The sequence below is a fragment of the Sinohyriopsis cumingii genome, unplaced genomic scaffold (genome assembly GCF_028554795.1).
Source record: "Sinohyriopsis cumingii isolate HCF-2022 unplaced genomic scaffold, ASM2855479v2 utg002988l, whole genome shotgun sequence".
NCBI classification, from domain to species: domain Eukaryota; kingdom Metazoa; phylum Mollusca; class Bivalvia; order Unionida; family Unionidae; genus Sinohyriopsis; species Sinohyriopsis cumingii.
The window spans coordinates 120,695-139,255 of NW_028316359.1; the positions used below are offsets into that span (position 1 = coordinate 120,695).

The window sequence follows — 18,561 nt, forward strand, 5'->3', positions numbered from 1 at the left end:
AAAACGTAACCAAGTTATCACGTACCCAAATTAAGGTAAGTACTAACGCGCTAAGGTTCGGAAATATGCTTTTGTTTTATATGTTGAAAGTTCTGTATGTCAATAAATACAGCTTTTCCCTAAGTTGTTAACATGCATGGGTATGGTTTTAAACTGCTTTTGTTTGATCATTGTTGAAAAGAGACATTGAACATTTGTAAAACATATTGGCCTTTGAAGCATCCTTTGATATTGAGAGCCCTTTTTTATAATTTAGTTTGGAACATGCACACATTTGATTAATAGATAGATAGATAGATAGATAGATAGATAGATAGATAGATAGATAGATAGATAGATAGATAGATAGATAGGTAGGTAGGTAGAGAGGGATATAGATATACAGACAGACAAATAGATCGATAGATAGATAGTCACACATAGTCATTCATGTTAAATATGTACGAATGAGTGTGCGACGATACCTGGTTATGTGCATGGTCTTCTATTTTTATTTTGTTTATTTTTTTCTTCTCATTTTGTTTTAAATATTTAAAAAAAATTTTTAACATAGCCGATTACAAAAACTGAGGACCACATGGCAGATGGGTCAGCCATGACCAAATGTGTTATCCTCGTTAAAAATAGTTTTTTTAAATATATTATTATTATTATTATTATTATTATTATTATTATTATTATTATAGATAGATAGATAGATAGATCTGATTTATGAAGAAGGAATATTAAACAATCAAAACTTTTATTTTATCAAACACAACAGTTTTTATAAAGCAAAAACACAAAATATAACACTTAAAAATGCGAGCAATATAATTATTAATTAACACTGATGGCCAATTCACTTTGCGGTGTATACTATGTAATGGAATATTTTCAAAATATTCAAATCCAAATAAATGTAGATACAGGTATTGTGTAATAAATACCATATTAAAACAGATCAATACATTGTATACTATATAAGTATTCCTGGCTCGACAATATAACATTATCTTGACGTACATTTTTGTACTAATAACATACGGAATTCCTAATAATACTCTTAAAGTTATCGAAATTGATAGTATGTCATGCTTGTAGCACGACCCATATTGCACAATGAATTGAATTTACGGGTTAAAAAAAAAAATGGATGAGTAAATAAGGTAGTTAAATTGTATAAAAAAGAAAAGAAATATATAAAAAAAAGTTTCGGTATTTAAATGCACCAATATCCGTCGATATATATATATATATATATATATATATATATATATATATATATATATATATATATATATATATATATATATATATGACAGGCACGCTACCCTTTAAGATATTTTGTTACCTCCGGCTACCAGCGAAATTTGGGAGAGCTCTTTGTTTTGCTAATTAGCTTTCCCGCCTGGATCAAAGCAATGCACGTGTAGCAGTTACTATAATGACAACGTCAAGTACACGCGACTAGGTTACTGTGACGATTTCCGATAATTAAAAAAAATGCCGAAAAGACCAAGAACAGAGAAAGCGCCACAAAATAAATTGCATTTAGATGAGATTTTGCAGGTGTGTCAGCATTTATTTCCAATTAACTTTTCGGTTCGGCTAAATCAGATTAATGTATATATAAAAAATAATTTATATGGGCTACCGTACAAAACGCTGCAAGAACATATAATGTCTGTCAGTATTTTTTTTATTTTTCTTAATCACAAGCTGCCGAAAATTAATTTGGATTTAGCTGGATTATTGTCATTATCGTATTTTTCTAGTTCATTTGGTTGCTGTGCACTGATGATTCATGTTAACCTTTAACTTTACGAATAAGTGTGTTTTAATGCAGCTAAATGTTTTGTATTACTCCTTAAAATTCCCATTAATTAACTAAAAGAGAAGCAGCAGAAAAACTATCACTGCTGATTCAAGCTGATTAGATGCATGGTTTATCGGTCAATACCTAATTGACCCATATTATCGTGGTTTACTTTATGCCTTTGATAATATTTTTTTTTCTTCTTCTAATTTTGTGAGCTAACTGAAGAAAAAAAAAACATCATAATTTATTTGTAATAAATCGTAGAAATTTGTTATTTTGTTACGTTAACTATTTGACTGTATGGGTCGTTTGACTTGGATACGTGTCGGCGTTCATATGTGCTTTTGACATGGATACGTTTTGACTTCAGCGCGTTTTGACTTAGGTACGTTTAAGTCAATGTACGTTTTGACTTGGTAAGTCTTAATTGCAACTTCCAACGGCACACGATGCTTTAATAAGCCCCTTGTACATAATAAAGCGCCTGACTTTTCTCCTCAAGAAAGACCAAACAAAAAGTCTCTAAATCCAGTTTGGCAGTAATAACATTGCAAAACATCCTCAAGTAAAGCTGAAAACGAAAAAAACTGTTTTAATGTGGTAAAATATTATGAACGGCCAGTCCGTGTATCAACTATAGAGGTAATCCAAGTTCAGTTACGAAACAATAATTATATAAAGAAGTAAATAATTATATCCCTTAGAATGAAATAAATAAGCTACAATTTTATTTTTTACCAACGAGATATCATGTGGTATGTATACAAAAGGGTGGGTTGTTGTTATAGGGTTTTAGGCCATTTTTAGGCACACGATGGGCTATACATGGCGGCCAGTATTAATGGTGGAGGAAAAACCCGGGAAAACCCCGGAAAGAACCACCGACCCACGAGAAGCTACTGGCAAGCTTTCTCACATACCCATATTGGCTGAATCCGAGACTTTAACCCACGCAGACAGAGGTGAGATGGCAGTGATCCATAACGGGGAGCGCTTTAGACCACTCGGGACCCCAAGGGGGGGCACTGTGAAAAGACAGCATACAACATTGACGCAGCAGATAGCGTTTCTGTAAAATGGATTTTTCATCAAAAAGTATTCTTAAAACTGTGCATCGATTGTTTATTAATCGAAACTTTATTTTAAGATCGGTTTCTAAGAGACTTGACTACTTTTTCCACAAAGTCTAATTGACACGAGGGAAAGGGTGGGTATGTGTTGTTTTAAAAAAAAAAACAAGGTCGTTTGGTTTCGGGATTATAACGGTATCCATATTAATGATGCTGTCTCTTTAAAACTTTAAACAGATTTATCGTAAATCATGTAAATGCGGATGGAGAGAAACTGGGTTTCCAACGACAACGAAACAAACAGGGTATATTTTTTTGGGAGTCACAATAGCAGAAATTCCGAGACTCACTTTTCTTTAATGTTTAAATCGTCAGTGAAAACTGCACAACAAAACAAAGCTTAAAGTCAAGACGTTTAACATCTATAAATAATAATGACTATAATAATGACTCATTCATATCAAAGAACTTCAGCCTACGGCATGCTATAGAACTTGAAGTCTCACTGGATGTTTGTTTTAGAATTACATCGGAGTTAGATTGTCCAACAATATATTTTCCTATACTAACCAACTGCTCTTTTGGAAAGCATGTTTGTCAGATTTGAATCAAGGCATTCAGTCTAGGGCTTCACGCACGTTTGAAATTCACCACTTCGGTATAATAAGTGGTTAGAGCCTCCGCCTCATATGCAGGAGGTCTTGAGTTCGAGCCCCGGCCAAGTCACAACAAGGACTTACAAAAATGATACTAACAGCTACCTTGCTTGGCTCTCAGCACTTAAGTCGAAAACTTATTAATTCCATAAATAAGTAGTCTCTCATTTTCCAAAACAAATAAAAATGCATGTTTGCAATCAGATGCTGAAGTCGGAAATGAGATGTCAATCCCATTTGACACCACCCACCCACCACTCACCCAATAGTCTCTTCGAATCCGCGTCTCAATGCCTTTAATTGTGTCATCGGAGTAGCCTGGGTCGGCTACCGTGGCGTGTTTTTGGAACAATGCACTTTACTTCCTTGGCACTAAATAACTGACTTGTGATGCTGTACCGTTAAATACCGAATCAACAACTTGTCCAATGAAATTAATTTTTCATTGTCAGTTTCAAATTACCGGTAGGTATTTCTTTTTTATTGAGGGTGGAGTAGTATGACACAATGCCGGATTACCCGTTAAGCACACTGAACACGTGGTTATGCACCAGCCCAAGAGGGGCGCCAGAAAAATTAAAATTAATTGTTGATGATACAACCGAATGCATTATACATAACCATTTCGATCTGCAAGGACGAGTATTTTGAATTGGAATGATGGCAACATTGTTATTTTCACGCATTTTTAGCTTTCAGTATTGTATTATCCTGTTTTGTTGGTGGGTGGTTCAGTTTTACATTTTGTAGGAGGGGCGGGGACACCATAATATTTCAATATTTCTTTTGGCGACATTAACTTAATATTTCCTGATCAAGTTCTATGTTTAGCTACTTGTAAATCCACGTGAAATAACACAACCCTCTGTCAAGTGGTCATTTTAAAGTTTGTGTTAGATGTGGCTGTTATCAAATAATGACAAGTGTCTATAATGTACACGTGTGTGTTCTGGAAAGATTTGCGTGCAGCCAAAATTCACATTTTAATACACATGTGAAATCAGACCAAAATATCGTCCATTAGTATTAACACAACTGGGGGAGGATGCTGATTTTATCGGACCATTGAAAATGCGGATCAGTACTAAATCTTTCGCGTCATGTTATGGTCCGGACTTTCTAGCAATCAAGATCGCGTTATTATGATAACAATGTGTATTTCCTGCGGCGGTATCTAAATTTCATCTTAAAGATTTTTTTATATGTCAACTCCTGCGTAAAATAGCCAGGCTAAAAAGATAAAGAAGCATCACCTTTGGGAAAAGTTTATAATTTTTATCATTGGGACTGTTTTCCATAAACTGTAACGCTGTCTGATTTTATATTATCTCTCTCAGTCCATGGCACAGGAGACGAACTGAACGATCTCGGTTTTTTTTTTTTTAAAAAAAGAGTGGACAAACTCTGGGGCAGATTAGTGGACCGTAATGAGACCTGTTCAGATATTAATACAATGGCATGGCAAATGAAAAAAACAATAACTTGAATAATAACATAAAAAAATAGTTATAAACAAAAAATAAAATGGCAAGAATAAGAGTAATAACGCTGCCAATAAAAGTAATAACATTGCCAATAAGAGTAATAACACTGCCAAAAGCAATGGCAGAACATCACAACGACAAAAGTAAACGGCTATAAAAAAAGGACAGACAAGAAGAAGAAAAGGAGGAGGATGGTGGTGGAGTAGGTGGTGGTGGCGGGGGTGGTGGTAAATTTATTTGCCAAACCCAAGTCTTGTCAGTTATCTTTATTACGAGTAAAACAATGAAATGCATAGTATACACAGAAAGCGGTGGAAATAGACTAAGTCAGATCAGTAACTTCTGGATATACAACAAAAGACAGTTCTGTGTAAATATAGGTGAAGCTATAAACTTGTGTTTCCTTAAACATTGGAAAATAAACTAGCCCCGTTGATTGTGGCAAATCAATATGGAATTTTGTATAACTCGGTGACAAACATGTTAAAAGGAAAGTATTATGAGAAAAAAATATCGAAATGCATACAATTTCTTCCAATGCCGAACCATTTTTTTTTTAAAGAAACGAATGTTCCAATGCATGTGGTAAAATGACCTGCAAGAATATCAGATTGAGTTTTTACAAGTAATGAGAAAAAGAAAAAAATTAAGAAATATGCAAATTTCAGTTTTGTGCAGATTATGTTTCTCATTATTTTCTCACAGCACAAAGGGCTTTTTATTGCAATACAAAGAAGCCGGTAAGCAAAGACCAAACTTCTGGTAGATCTCGTTTCCTTTTTGTGGATCTTCTTCATCCGGGTACTTGCAGCAGAGTGGACCTTTGTGTTTCAAATCATGTGGACAGCAGGGATTAAAAGACCCACATTTGGAGAGAAGACCCGCACAGTTCTGACGTGACTGCACGTCCTTCACGGGTCGGACTTCCTTTCCCATGTCAAAGAGCAAGTCTTGAATCTCAAGCAGATTTTGGGCTCCTTGTTGAATGTCACTGGAACGATAAACGATCACTAGCATGTTATAACTTATGTACATATGTGCTACATATAACTTGATGTTTCTATTACGGTGTATTAGATTTTCATTTCTAGGATAGCCAATTTCAAATGCAATGAAGTTTCATAATATAAATTTTCCTGTAAAATATAGGTTATATTTCAACAGTATACTGCTGCTTCTGTATTCTCAAATTTATCATTCGATCCAGAATCAAACACAAAATGTGTTCTCTTTGCTACGTTTCAATGACGGACTTCAGTCCAACATACCTATCAGACCTCATCCATGTGTACACACCAGCAAGATACTTACGCTCCTCTTCTGACAATCGTATACTCATTATTCCAAGTATGAAAACAAAGTCATATGGACAGCGTTCTTTTGCATACCAGGGCCCAGCAACGTGGAATGAATTGCCCACCGAACTTAGACACAAAGACACAGTGATCACATTCAAGAGGGCTCTCAAAACTCACTTATTTCGACTGCAAGAACAAGCTTAAAGGTCTAATAATGTTTCCTACATTAAATATTCTCAGCATGTTGTTTAATGTTTTCTAATTTCATGGTGTTTGTTTTTGTAATCATATCATTATATGTTTTTTATCTTATAGATGTTGTCTAATGTTGTAAAGCGCTTAGAGCTTTTAAGATTAGGCGCTATACAAAGTCATTATTATTATTATTATTATTATTATTATTATTATATGTTCATTATTTTCCTCCATCAACTTTACAGTGTCAGAATCTCTCAGTAGTTTTTGCTACCACATGGCTTCCTGCTGTACGACAAGTGAGCCTACAACAGCATGGTGTATTAGCAACTACTTTATAAACAAACAATGTGCACAAATGTAGTAGACGATTTAGGTTTTTGGTTGATTAGATTTGTTTGTGAATGAACTAAACAAGTTGTTTCGTCCATTTGAATGCAGAGATGATAAAGTTCCACTAAGTCACAAACGAACCATTCAAACAAGCCAACGAATGAGAGTGATATACACAATGACAACAACAAAGTGAGAGACACAGCAATTGAGAACACCATTTTGATAATTGATAAATACAGATATTTAGGAGAAATATTCATACTTTTTCGCAAATATAATGGTTCGGACTATGACCAGTGGTCTCTAGGGTCTATAAAAATGCCATAAAAAAAGAAATGTGGCTCAGGGCTATCAGATAAGTAGCATTTTACAAGTCAGACAAAACATTAAATTCGAGAAGAAGACAAACACGCAATTTAAAGTTTTGGTTGGAAACTACGAGTCCTTACGCCAATAAGCCAAGAGGACGACAAAACTATTATTTCCGCTGGCTAAATGCCGCACTATTCTCCCTCAGCCGTTCTCTCTCATTGTGAGGGTAGGTAAGACAGCAGACTAATCTACCGGTAAAGAACTATATTGATGAGCAATGAATCAACTGTAGGTATATCTAACCCAATCTCTCTCTCTCTCTCTCTCTCTCTCTCTCTCTCTCTCTCTCTCTCTCTCTCTCTCTTGACCTTCGCCCGTTAAGTTATAATAATGACACAGGTGAACTGCAAGCACATTTATGTTTGAATTACCTCTTGCCGGTCCCTAATTTCGCTACGTTTATATTTTCAACTCGTTAAAATATGCTAGCCGCTATATGAAAGCCAACGCGTTCGATGGTCCAGTATTTAACCTTGACGTGCTTGTAGAGCTCAACTTTCTTCATTTAAACCATCTTTCTAGTTTAAATCGTAAGTGTGTCTTATATTGATTTAATCTATATGAATGAAAATAGAAGTTAAAAACCCAACATAAGCAAATGTTATCAATTAGCAAAGGAGATTGCAATTATTCGCAAAAGTGTGAAGAATTACATTTTCCAGCGTACACACTGTACAGAGCTCTGCAGAGTTCATTCATTCCGTCAATACGCAGTTTTTAGTTAGTCAATATTAACTGCGTTGGAAATGTAAGTATGTGCATTTGTGTGAGATATACATAAAGTATATGTATACTATGTACGGTGTATGTTTGATATACTACTAGTTGTACACATTTTTCATTAAAGGAAACTCTGGAAGCCTCGTTTACTTTTAATGAAAAATGTAAAGAATGATACAGCGCACATACATACATACATACACACACACACACACACACACACACACTTATCCGGCCGAGTGGTCTAAAGCTCTCTCCGTTACGGACCACTGCCATCTCACCTCTGTCTGCGTGGGTTCGAGTCTCGGATTCGGCTAATGTGGGTATGTGAGAAAGCTTGTCAGTAGCTTCTCGTGGGTCGGTGGTTCTTTCCGGGGTTTTCCCGGGTTCTTCCTCCACCATTAATACTGACCGCCATGCATAGCCTATCATGTGCTGAAAAATTGCATTAAACCCTACAACAACAACAACAACAACATATCATTATCCAAGTTAGAGAATTTTAATTCAGAATCCAGAGATATCACTTTCTATTCTGTTTACTGTATATTTATAATGCTCCATAATTATTTCTATACACCCTAATTTCTGCTTTAGGAATCCCGAATTGTATTATACTTGTATGAGAATTAGGTAATAAGTCGACATGCACTTGTGTCTGCTATGCACGAATGCCTATTCCACCGACTTCGTAACATCATTTTGGGTAATACGTGCATGATGAGATGGTATAAGCAACACGATGGATGCCGTTTACCTACGAACCCGGCTTAGAATCTCAGTAGAGTACTAATTCCAATTTTCTCACGCGTATGTTAATATTAATTTTTCATATTTGGTATTACCAAGTATTCTCCTGTTGAATCCAGGGATAGCACTTTCAGTTCTGTTTGGTATATATTTGTACTCAAATATGCATTAATACGCATTTTAAAAAGTGTTTCAGCAGTTGGCTAACGCTTAAAAAAATCTTTCTACTCGCTGTATACATTTTTATTTTAAATGAAACTTGTGTCATTTTAACGACAAATTAAAACTACTCATATTATGTCAATGGCATGTTTTTAGACAGACCCATTGTGGAGAGATGTGTGCCTGTGTGCATTCATGATAGTCATCCACTAACCTTTCGTCTCCATTGTCCACATTTTCGTCACCATGCTCGTATTTCGCAAGATCATCGAGGATTTTGAAAACGCTTCCCTTGTGGTCTAAGCCTACAACGATACGTTTAGACCAAGATTAAGCACAACCTTAAGGTGAAACTTCATTTACAAATAACCGGAATTTCGATGAAAAGTGGATAACCTAAAGCATGTAGACAGAGTCAAACATAAAGGCAAGTTGGGGTGAATAAAATTAAATGCCACAATAACTTTTTAAAGACAGGTAAAACAAATTTGCCTCATGATCTGTTCAGGGTGGCCAACAGTGGTCTCTCTCTCTCTCTCTCTCTCTCTCTCTCTCTCTCTCTCTCTATATATATATATATATATATATATATATATATATATAGAGAGAGAGAGAGAGAGAGAGAGAGAGAGAGAGAGAGAGAGAGAGAAAGAGAGTGTGTGTGTGTGTGTGTGTGTGTGCAATATTAAACGAGTATAACTGATTTCGGGCCTCTCTAGTTAATACTTAATGCACGAGTTTGGCTCATTTACTACAGTTCTAGTCACTACTGAAGTATTGCGCGAGTTTTCTTCATATCGTACATTTCTAGTTAATACTGCAATATTACACGAGCATTACTTATTTCATACTGATCTAGTTAATACTGCAATATTGCACGAACATTACTTATTTCATACTGCTCAAGTTAATACTGCTATATTATACAGGCATTGCTTATTTCGTACCGTTCAAGTATCATTAAAGAGGAGAGGAGGCAACGACACCTAGGACAAATGGCTACACGTTTATGTCACGGAGGTAGTTGCATTTCGCTTCAAGCGCAAGCAGAGATGACGAACTAGGGTCATTTCCTGGCAATCGAAGAGCCCGAATACTCGGGGGGGGGGGGGTTCAAAATCAAAGTAATGCAACTGTTGCAGTATAAAGACAGTAAATCAAGCATCTGTCGTTATATTAAACTGTGCACGGCTGACCATACAATGTCAAACAAATAATGATTTGCTACAAGAAGATACTAAACATAGTTTAGAAAATGTAAAATTGTTTTGATACATACCTGACAAGGCTCCAAACAAAAGTAACAATACAAAGATCTTCAACTCTGGATTAGATGCCATCTTTAAGGATCGAAAGGTTCAATTAAACTATGTGAAACTAACTATCGTTTATAAAGCTCTCTAATACAATTCAAATGTATTCATAAATTACTTCTGCTTTGCTTCTGCGCAGCCCTTAGAGATAAAAACAAAGCGTTTCATATAACCCTGACATCGTGGAATTGCTGCTTGTAGCGAAATGAATACAAATTAAAGTCAATTTTAGTAAATATGTGGGAGTTAAAGATAATAATCAACGTTCTGCCAGGTATGAATACGTGTGAAAAAGAACGATTTGAGGCAGACAAAAGGAAGATAACAATGAATGTAAACATAGACTGAACAATTTCTTATCAATCGTATGCTATTTGTAATTATTTTTCTTATTTATTCACAGGACACTAGCCGAAAGGTAGCTTGTTTTATATATATATATATATATATATATATATATATATATATATATATATATATATATATATATATATATATATATATATATATATATATATATATCCACACGTGTAATAAAATACGATGCGCAATAAATATATATGTTTACATCATCCAAGTTTTATATTTTTTAATTTTTGGCAGGGGCTTGGTTACATATATAAATCTGCTTTTTAATGTCCTCTCATGTATCTATCTATCTATCTATCTATCTATCTATCTATCTATCTATCTATCTATCTATCAACCTATTTATGTATCAGCATCTCTATGTATGTATGTATGTATGTATGTATGTATGTATTATGTACGCATGCGTGCCTGTATATATGTATGTATGTATCCTTTCTTTCTTAATTGCTTGCTTGCTTATTTTCTTTTCAAGCACATTTGTTTTCCATGAATAGGCTTTTCAGCTTGAAAATTTAAGAGAGCTTGCACAAGTCGCCTGGTAACCCTTGTTCGTCGTTTATTTTAGCTGTCATTGCGACATCTGATCGGCGCTTTCTTTCAAAAACGATAGGTGTGATGCAAAAGGTGTCATTTCATGTACTCAAATGGCTCCTTTATAAAAACAATGTAATTTCATGGTTCTAAGGGGATATTAAATCGTACCAATTTACTTTGCTTTTTGTTCATTTAATGTACAAGGCGCAAAGAACTATTTCAGATATGATGTTCAAAGATTACAAGAAAACGAAAAACAGAAAATAAGAAAAATGATGCTTAAGTTATCCAGCCTTGCTGTGAAAGGAACCAGGCCCTGAGTATATTGTTACATATGTAAAGGTCAAAGGCCCTGAGTATATTGTTACATATGTAAAGGTCAAAGGCCCTGAGTATATTGTTACATATATAAAGGTCAAAGGCCCTGAGGATATTGTTACATATGTAAAGGTCAAAGGCCCTGAGTATATTGTTACATATGTAAAGGTCAAAGGCCCTGAGTATATTGTTACATATGTAAAGGTCAAAGGCCCTGAGTATATTGTTGCATATGTAAATGTCAAACTATGGGACTGACTAGACATTTCTAATGCTCACATGTGAGGACATCATGAAACATTTCTTTATAGCATGTTTTTCTTATAAGTCTTCCGTTTCGCTCTGCCTGCAACAACATTTCTTAATCATGAAGTTCGTTTTTGGTAACAATGGTTCTAATCTAACATTTAATATGCGCTTATCCTGACATCTTATCAGAACTGGCGGACATACTGACTGTCAGGATGTCTTTATCAGGCCGTTGCATTATCGGTTTTCCGTATCATGAAAATGATGATAATCCGAAAAGAAACTGTCATTCCGTTAGATGAGTTTAACAATTTCATTAATAGCAGAAATAAGATTAGTATTATCCATTTCAAAAAAGAAAACTCTTACAATGTATTTTCAGTGTTGAATAAATGGTGATGCTCATCCAATATTGAACGTTGGTGGGTTTCTTTTTTGTTATCTATTTTTGTTGTTTTGGTTTCAACGCCATTTTTCAGCACATGATAGGCTGCTTATTTAAGACGACCAGTATAGCTGGTGGAGGAAGAAACCTGGAAAATCCCGGAAAGATTTCTTACGCAGTCGCAATAATAATAATAATAATAATAATAATAATAATAATAATAATAATAATAATAATACATTTTATTATTATTATTATTATTATTATTATTATTATTATTATTATTATTATTATTATTATTTATTAAGATGTAGTAGTTGTGTTACTGCTGCGACTGTAGCTCTTTTTCTTATCGGTTGTTGTCGTCATCGACGTCATTGTCAGCAGCAGCATGCGAGAATAAACTACAGGAAGCTGATTCGGTGTTTGTGCGCATGTCCAAACCCATAATACTCATGTGCCCATATCCATACTATTCACAGATCCATACCCATACTACTCTAAGGCCGCTACCAATACTACTCACAGATTCACGTCTTTTCTGTTCAAATGTCCATACCCAAACTATTCACATGTACATATCCATACTAGTCACAGCTGTCCGTCTATACAACACACAAGTCCATATTCATACTACTTACAGAACCATACCCATACTACTCACCTGTCAATTCCCATACTACTCACAGGTCCATACCCATGCTACTCACATGTTCAGACCCATACTACTCACATTTTTATATCTTTACTGTTCACATGTCCATACCCAAACCATTCACAGGTACATATTCATACTACTTACAGGTCCATACTTCTCATAGGTCGATACCTTTACTACTCACGGGTGCGTACCTTTACTACTCACATGTCCATACCCATAATATTCACAGGTCGATACCCATACTATTTACAGGTCTTTAACCATACTACGCACATATCCATACCCATAATATTCACAGGTCGATACCCATACTATTTACAGGTCTTTAACCATATTACGCACATATCCATACCCATTATACTCACAGGTCATTACACGTACTATTCGCATGTCCATACCAATACTACTCACAGGCTCATTCCCATATTACTCACAGGTCTATACCCATGCTGCTCACAGTACTCTATCAATACCATTCACAGGTCCATACCTTTACTATTCACAGGTCCATACCTTTACTATTCACGGGTCCCTATCCATACTACTTACAGGTCCATACCAATACTTCACACAGGTCCATACCTTTACTATTCACGGGTCCCTATCCATACTACTTACAGGTCCATACCAATACTTCACACAGGTCCATACCTTTACTATTCGCAGGTTCATACCTTTACTATTCGCAGGTTCATACCAATCCTACTCATATGTCTATACCAATACTGCTCATATGTCTATACCAATACTGCTCATATGTCTATACCAATACTGCTCATATGTCTATACCAATACTGCTCATATGTCTATACCAATACTGCTCATATGTCTATACCAATACTGCTCACATATCCATACCAATACTGCTCACATATCCATACCAATGCTGCTCACAGGTCCATACCCATACTTCTCCCAGGTCCACCCATACCTATCATTCCCACATGTCCATATGTATTAGAACTGGTTACTAAGAAACATTTTATACCGCGATATTGTTAACGTCCCGCGGTACGTACCACTGTTTACCTTTTTTGTCAAGTTAATTTCCGTCTGTAAATTATAGCAAAATAACACCATGCTATATCCATGATATTATTTGAAGAAAATAAATGTTAATTAACTTGAGAGGAAAGAAAATATAATATTTTAGCTCAAAAGAAAATTCATGGCCACCCACTATGAAAATCAAATTGCAATTACCTTTTTATAGATGAATTTGCTGTGTGTCTGTTAATTGTCATATAAGGTGCATACCACTCTAAAATGTGAAAATTAAAGAGGGGTGATTAAGCCTACGCTGTACCTAATAATGTCATAGACTCCGTGCTGACATTAGAGTGTATGTGTGTGTGATTTCGATTTTTAACGTAGCTTTAACAATTTTTCAGTCATATCGTTGCGATGTCTGCAGTGTGGCAGTTTAAAGTGATGTCTAGCAGTGGAGCATCATGCCGCAGACGTAGCATGATGTCCCACCCAGTCACATTATCCTGACACCAGGCCAACCAGTCCTAACACTAACCTCTTAATGCTGAGCACCAAGCGAGGCAGCTGTTAGTACCATTTTTGTAAGTCTTTGGTATGACTCGGCCGGTGGTCGAACCCGCGACTTCGAATAAGAAAGTGTTGATACTCAAGTCTACAATTTCTAGCTATACCATTGATATACTAGACAGTCTACAATTTTTAGCTATACCACTGATATACTAGACAGTATACAATTTCTAGCTATACCATTGATATACTAGACAGTATACAATGTCTAGCTATACCACTGATATACTAGACAGTATACAATTTCTAGCTATACCACTGACAGTCTACAATTTCTAGCTATACCACTGATATACTAGACAGTATACAATTTCTAGCTATACCACTGATATACTAGACAGTCTACAATTTCTAGCTATACCACTGATATACTAGACAGTATACAATTTCTAGCTATACCACTGATATACTAGACAGTATACAATTTCTAGCTATACCACTGATATACTAGACAGGGAAATTTTGAGTTGGTTACCAACACCCGGCGAAGATATTTATCAGAGAGGGCCAATAAATGCAAAACACTTACTCATCAAACGAAAAAATATTTAGTGGTCTTGAGAAATTACATAACGTTCAGAATAAATAAAGAAAAAATAGTGCGCTCCTGAAAGTCGTTGGATGATTCTCAGTCTTGCAAAGGAACATCTGTACTTTACGCATTCACATATGCAGGTAAATAACTAAAATACGAGATGATTTTGTTTTAATTTTGGTTTTGTGTCTTTTTTAATCAGGAAATTTTCCGAATGCTGGATTAGGACAGAATATGTTTTACATCATTCTGTTTGGCCATCGCGTTGACGTAAGTGACACGTATCAAACATGTTATTAAAAGATCATAAATATGTTTGTATTTGTCATAAGCACCTTTTATGTGTTACAGATACAATCGTTTTGTCATAAATAATGAAAGTACGCTGTCTAGAACTGGGGCATCATGCCTCTGAGATGTCCCACCCAGTCAGATTTTCCTGACACCAGGCCGATCAGTCCTAACACTAGCCTGATCCAGAGCGTCTAACGAGGTGGCTGTTAGCATCATATTTTGGTATGACGCACCCGGGGTTCGAACCAGCGACCTCGCGCATTTAAGGCGGACGCTCTAACCACTAGGCCGCTGAAGCGGTCCACGTGATCTGACAGTGAAAGCGCTGACAACTGGAATTACATCACAATTAATACTTCCAGTTCAGTACCCACGAATGTAGTTCTAGTCTATTTTTAGAACATTTTTTCCTCTCTGATTTTGGTGGTGATAGAAGAGTTTTATTTATGCATTTTTGGTAGGGATTTAAAGGTAACTGTTTATTCTTGATAATATGAGCTCAGGGTGTTGTTGTCTGTATGTATTTTGGCGACAGTGCACAGTGAGTAATAAGGCCTTGGTGATGATCCGGAAGTGAAATATGTGTTCTGTTTACATGCTGTTATGTTGACAGTCAATCATCTAAAAAAAGAGCAGGTCAACCTTTGACAAGAACTTCACCGTGAAGTCATCTTTGAAGGTATTTTAGATTAACATATGATTTGCATTGATTGTCACACAGTGGAAAGGTCAGTACTGAGAAACAAATGTTGAGAACATATAGTAAAATTAATTGTGTACTATGTCCAACTGAAACGGTACGTACATGACCGGGCGTCTGAGGGACGTACATGACTGAGCGTCTTGGGTTGGGATATGTTTAACATACTCCTCACTGCGTGGGACTGGGTGTGGGGGAGGCATAGGGGACTATAGTTGTAATTTTCCACTAAATGACACGTGTATTTACAAAGCAGTTTTATGATATTTTTCACAAAGTCCAGTGAATCGAATTCATTATTATTTTCGCCTGGAGGAGCGCGCTATACTTTATCCTGGTCACAAAAATCTTCATATTCCCCAGGATACATGACAATATCTCCTCCATCATTTAATTGCAGTCATCCGAAGTTAGATAACAGGTAACTGCAATATGCTTCACTTCTTCATTAGATATAATCGTTCACTGAGGAAACAGCTGAGATTTCGCCAGTGCCGGATTAAACCGTGTGGAGGCCCATAGGCCCTATGGCAGTCGAAATATCCCCTCCCCCCTCGCAAATTATCTCCTAATACGTTTTATCAATATTTTCATGATCCGTTGTCGCAGGGCCCCTAGGCATATTTGGTAATCCGGCACTGGATTTGGTGATGAGAGAGAGTGTTGTTGTTGTTGTTGTTGTTTGGGGGTTAGCGCACGATATGTTATCTGTAGTACCCAGTATAACTTTTGGAGGAAGAACCTGGGAAACCCCCGGTAAGAACCAGCGTCCCATGGAAAGCTACTAGCAGCTTTCTTACATGCCCACATAGGCCGAGGCCGAGACTAGATTCCAAGCCGCCAGAAGTGAGATTGCAGTGATCGATAAAGGCGAGCGCTTTAGACCACTCGGCCACTCGGGGTCAGAGAGAGAGAGAGAGAGAGAGTACAAAATATACATTAACTCAACATACTAACAAGTGTGTTTGTGTGATATGTATGTATGTATGTATGTATGCATGCATTTAAAAACGGTTATGATAACTTCAACTATATATTACAGTCATTTACTGACGGATTAGAAATTACAGAGGTTAGTACCTTCTCGGTGTGTTTCAGTTTTTTACAGTTTCGCACACCAACCCTCTGTTACTTGGTAAAAATGAACAAAGCAAATCCTAAGTTAATGCTTTCGAATGTACCTTTGATAGCGAAAATAGATTTATTGTTTGTGTCCCAGAGGAACTGTCAATCATGTATCAAAATAAATAAGAATATACATCATTAGTATCTGCAATTGTAAGTGCTATTGTAAGCCTAAAGCATTCAAACTGCATAAAATCAAAGCGACACAAAAATATTAAATCAGGTTTCCATAAAGGATTATATGGTTTCCGTGTGGGATGACATGGTTTCCATGTGGGATGATATGGTTTCCATGTGGGATGATATGGTTTCCTGTGGGATGATATGCTTTCCATGCGGGATGATATGGTTTCCATGTGGGATGATATGGTTTCCATGTGGGATGATATGCTTTCCATGTAGGATGATATGGTCTCCATATACCATTGTGTGGTATTGTTATTATATTAGTATCGGCATTATTTGGAAGACGAGCCAATTGACTTGCGTTAATGTCTTTAGGGGGATAGTTTTGTTCATACAGACGCAATTCTCTCTCTCTCTCTCTCTCTCTCTCTCTCATGTCTCATGCTTCAGTTTCACGTCAGAGAAGTAGTTATTTTCATAAACCATCCATGCCTTCTGTCCCAAAATATTATGCACCACATGATTCTGGCAACATGCTAATTTTTTAGTTATATTTCTCCAGTCAATTTGCATGTATTGAGAAGGGAAAAAAATGGATTTTGTATGCGTGATTTGTCCAAAAGCAAATAGCTCAAAGATTACTTTGAACCGGTATATAAGAACCTCTTAGTATGTCATACTGAGTAAGATTTATCCTTAAAATAATGCGAAACAAGACGGTCGTTTGTTTAGTGAAGTACTTACATTGGCTCCGTGCTTTCATAAAGAGAATGCGCCTCCATAAAGACTCCGTGTTCTACCTTGGAGGATTCTCTCCCCTGTTTTATGCGAGCTATTTCGGCGCCAGGGCGTAATCACGTTTTAGAAATATAGTGTTTGAATATATTCTTATGATAGTGTTGTTAGCAAGATTTATATAAACATGTCACCATTTGCTTTGATATAGCAGCATGGTTAATAAATCGGCACAATCGTCCGTGTGTGTTCTCTGTGCTAAACTTTTCCGTGTATCTTGATCACCAATGTCTTACAAGACAAACACAGTCAAGCTGCTGTCACAGCCTTAATGGCAGTATTTAGAGAGGCTGGCTGTAAACATAGCTACGTGCCATGGATCACAAATTCACTTACTAGACATAAACAAAATGACTTATTACTCTCTGTGCACTGAAGAAAAAAAAATCTATCAATACATCGTGCTTAGAAAAATAAAAAAATATATAAAAATGAATGATGCGCAATCCCTAAAATCTTACATTAAAATGCGCGCGGTGCATTGTTGGAAAAGGTGTATCATTGTGGTCATATATATTTCACGCTTATGTTTCCTTGATGTGATTTCGGACATGTCCTTTCTTTTTGCAAGCCTCGCCTTAAACCAAGTGATTCTTGAATATGCACTGTGTGCGTTTTGACTGAAAACACGCAATCCAGTTTCCTGCTTGTTGTTGACACTCCTTAGCCCCATTCCAGCACATACAGCTGGTTAGGACTTAGAAGTGACACCCTGTTTATATCTAAAAGTGTTCATGGTGTAGGTGTTCCTTG

General features: G+C 36.1%; 1 protein-coding gene across 2 annotated transcripts; it reads right to left on the minus strand.

Annotated features, from left to right (window-relative positions):
- Positions 1-5,262: 5,262 nt before the first annotated feature.
- LOC149769939 (uncharacterized) lies at positions 5,263-18,068 on the minus strand. Of its 2 annotated transcripts, none has more exons than XM_089949641.1 (3): positions 17,758-18,068; positions 9,059-9,149; positions 5,263-6,002 (listed from the first exon to the last, which is right to left on the minus strand). In XM_089949641.1, the coding sequence occupies exons 1-3, from the start codon at positions 17,774-17,776 to the stop codon at positions 5,711-5,713; spliced, it is 402 nt and encodes a 133-aa protein (XP_089805767.1). In that variant the 5' UTR covers positions 17,777-18,068; the 3' UTR covers positions 5,263-5,710. The 2 variants fall into 2 exon arrangements, with proteins under 2 accessions (XP_089805767.1, XP_089805766.1); XM_089949640.1 differs by lacking the exon at positions 17,758-18,068 and adding an exon at positions 10,124-10,345.
- Positions 18,069-18,561: the final 493 nt, after the last annotated feature.